The sequence below is a fragment of the Arachis ipaensis genome, chromosome B05, assembly GCF_000816755.2.
Source record: "Arachis ipaensis cultivar K30076 chromosome B05, Araip1.1, whole genome shotgun sequence".
NCBI classification, from domain to species: Eukaryota; Viridiplantae; Streptophyta; class Magnoliopsida; order Fabales; family Fabaceae; genus Arachis; species Arachis ipaensis.
In genome coordinates, this window is record NC_029789.2 from 1,865,855 (window position 1) to 1,867,674 (window position 1,820).

Genomic DNA, 1,820 nt, shown 5'->3' on the forward strand with positions numbered 1-1,820 from the left:
ACACCAAAAAAAAAAAAAAAGAACCACCCAGATATTGACGAGAGACCTGAACTTAGGTTTATAAACAAATGTAAATAAAATTGAAACAGAACAGTTTATCAAGCATGTAAATTGGACTTCCTGTAATGATATTTGTATTCCTGTATGCAAAAAACAATTGACCAATTTTACTTCAGTACAAACCACAAATTATCATGAAGAAGAAATTTTTACATTGGGAACCAGTCCAGCTGAAGTCGGTGATAAAGAATTGCTGTGTGCCCATCAACCTCCTCAACTAATCTACCCTCTTGAAAGCTGCAATCCCATCTGCAGGCATGCAAAATAATGAGGCAATTAAAATTTCACAACTGAGCATTGGGACGTCGAATATCCAGCACAAGGTCCAAAGAGAAAATCCACTGGAATCTAGTAAAACTTCAGCCCTTGGAGATTACTAAGCCATAATATTAAACATTACTTCAATGAGATTAACTAAAAGATTAAGCATATAACATGCGATATTTCCAGTTTAAATCCAAAAACAAGCATATAGATTATAAGATAACCATCATTACTGCTTTTCGTGGAAAACTTCACAGATAGCAAACACAAATGGTAAGATTCTAGCTCGTTGGCCACCTAAATAGTTAGGTATTCATCATCCTACATATCACTTTCCTTTTTATCTTTTCTCTTTTCATACAAAAATAAGTACTTTTCCTGGGTGAAAGAAAAACAAACCACACCTTTAGTTAGTACCAGAACAATATCCTGAAAGAAAAGTGTGATGTCTAGCATCCTGCTAGCTTAATTTCTCCCACAGTTCAATTTATGCTTTCATATACTATGGCATAGTATACCCACACCTCTAGTTGGTACCAGAACAATATCCTGAAAGAAAAGTGTGATGTCTAGCATCCTGCTAGCTTAATTTCTTCCACAGTTCAATTTATGCTTTCATATTCTTTGGCACAGTATAGCCTAGTGGCTAGTACATACATGATATTCAACAAACTAATCATTTTCTGGCTTTTGAAATGAAAGATCCAACAAATTTGCACCTCTCACTCATTGCACAGAATAACATCAATAATGGATCTTCAAAGACTTACAGTCTGCCGGCCATAACGACACAAAGCCCTAAGCCACAAGACATCAGCCCCATAAGAACCAAATGGAAGTATTGGGGCCATCAAACACTAAACATTCAATAAATTCCTTCCTTTAGATTAGGGTAATTTTTAATAGGACATCGTCAATTTGATCCATTTTTTTACACTAGGGTCTAGGGCCTCTGCAGGCTTCCCAGCTCTCCTCCTTACATGAACAAAGCATTTTATAGAAGTTTCAATCAACTTCACAATATGCGTTGCTCCATTCTTCACCCAAACAATTTCTTCCTAATATTATATGCTCATCTTTTTGTTATCATCACTTCACTAATCACCTGACCAAAAGTATCTGATATTCCCAGTTGTGCATAAATATAGAAGCAGCTGAATGTGATGCGAACTCCAAGAATGCCCAATTTGCTCCTAGTTCTTAATAAAGGAAAATATTATACCATTTTACAATAGAAGTCACCAAGTTAGATGCATGTGTTTCTAGAGATACTTTTTTGTTATTAATAGGCCACTAGAAGAGTTCCTAGTGCAAGTGATAATGGATCTCTCAACTACTAAGGTGCCAGGAATTGTTGACTTATCTGGAGCCTTGCCTCAGAACCTCAGACATGCTTTCTGGTGCTTGGCACAACACTGTCCAGGATAAAGGTAAGTTGTAGAAACTAAAAATGTTGCATTAGATGAAATGACAATTTGTATTGTCAATCCTAAAGG

General features: G+C 36.0%; 1 protein-coding gene across 2 annotated transcripts in view; it reads right to left on the bottom strand.

The window, feature by feature from the left end:
- LOC107642390 (protein ENHANCED DISEASE RESISTANCE 2) overlaps window positions 1–1,820 on the bottom strand; it is a 10,306-nt gene that overhangs the window by 4,218 nt on the left and 4,268 nt on the right. For both annotated transcript variants that reach the window (XM_016345726.2, XM_016345727.2), the window contains exon 10: window positions 214–309. In XM_016345726.2, coding sequence (XP_016201212.1) covers window positions 214–309 — 96 coding nt within the window. The remainder of the gene's footprint in view (window positions 1–213; window positions 310–1,820) is intronic.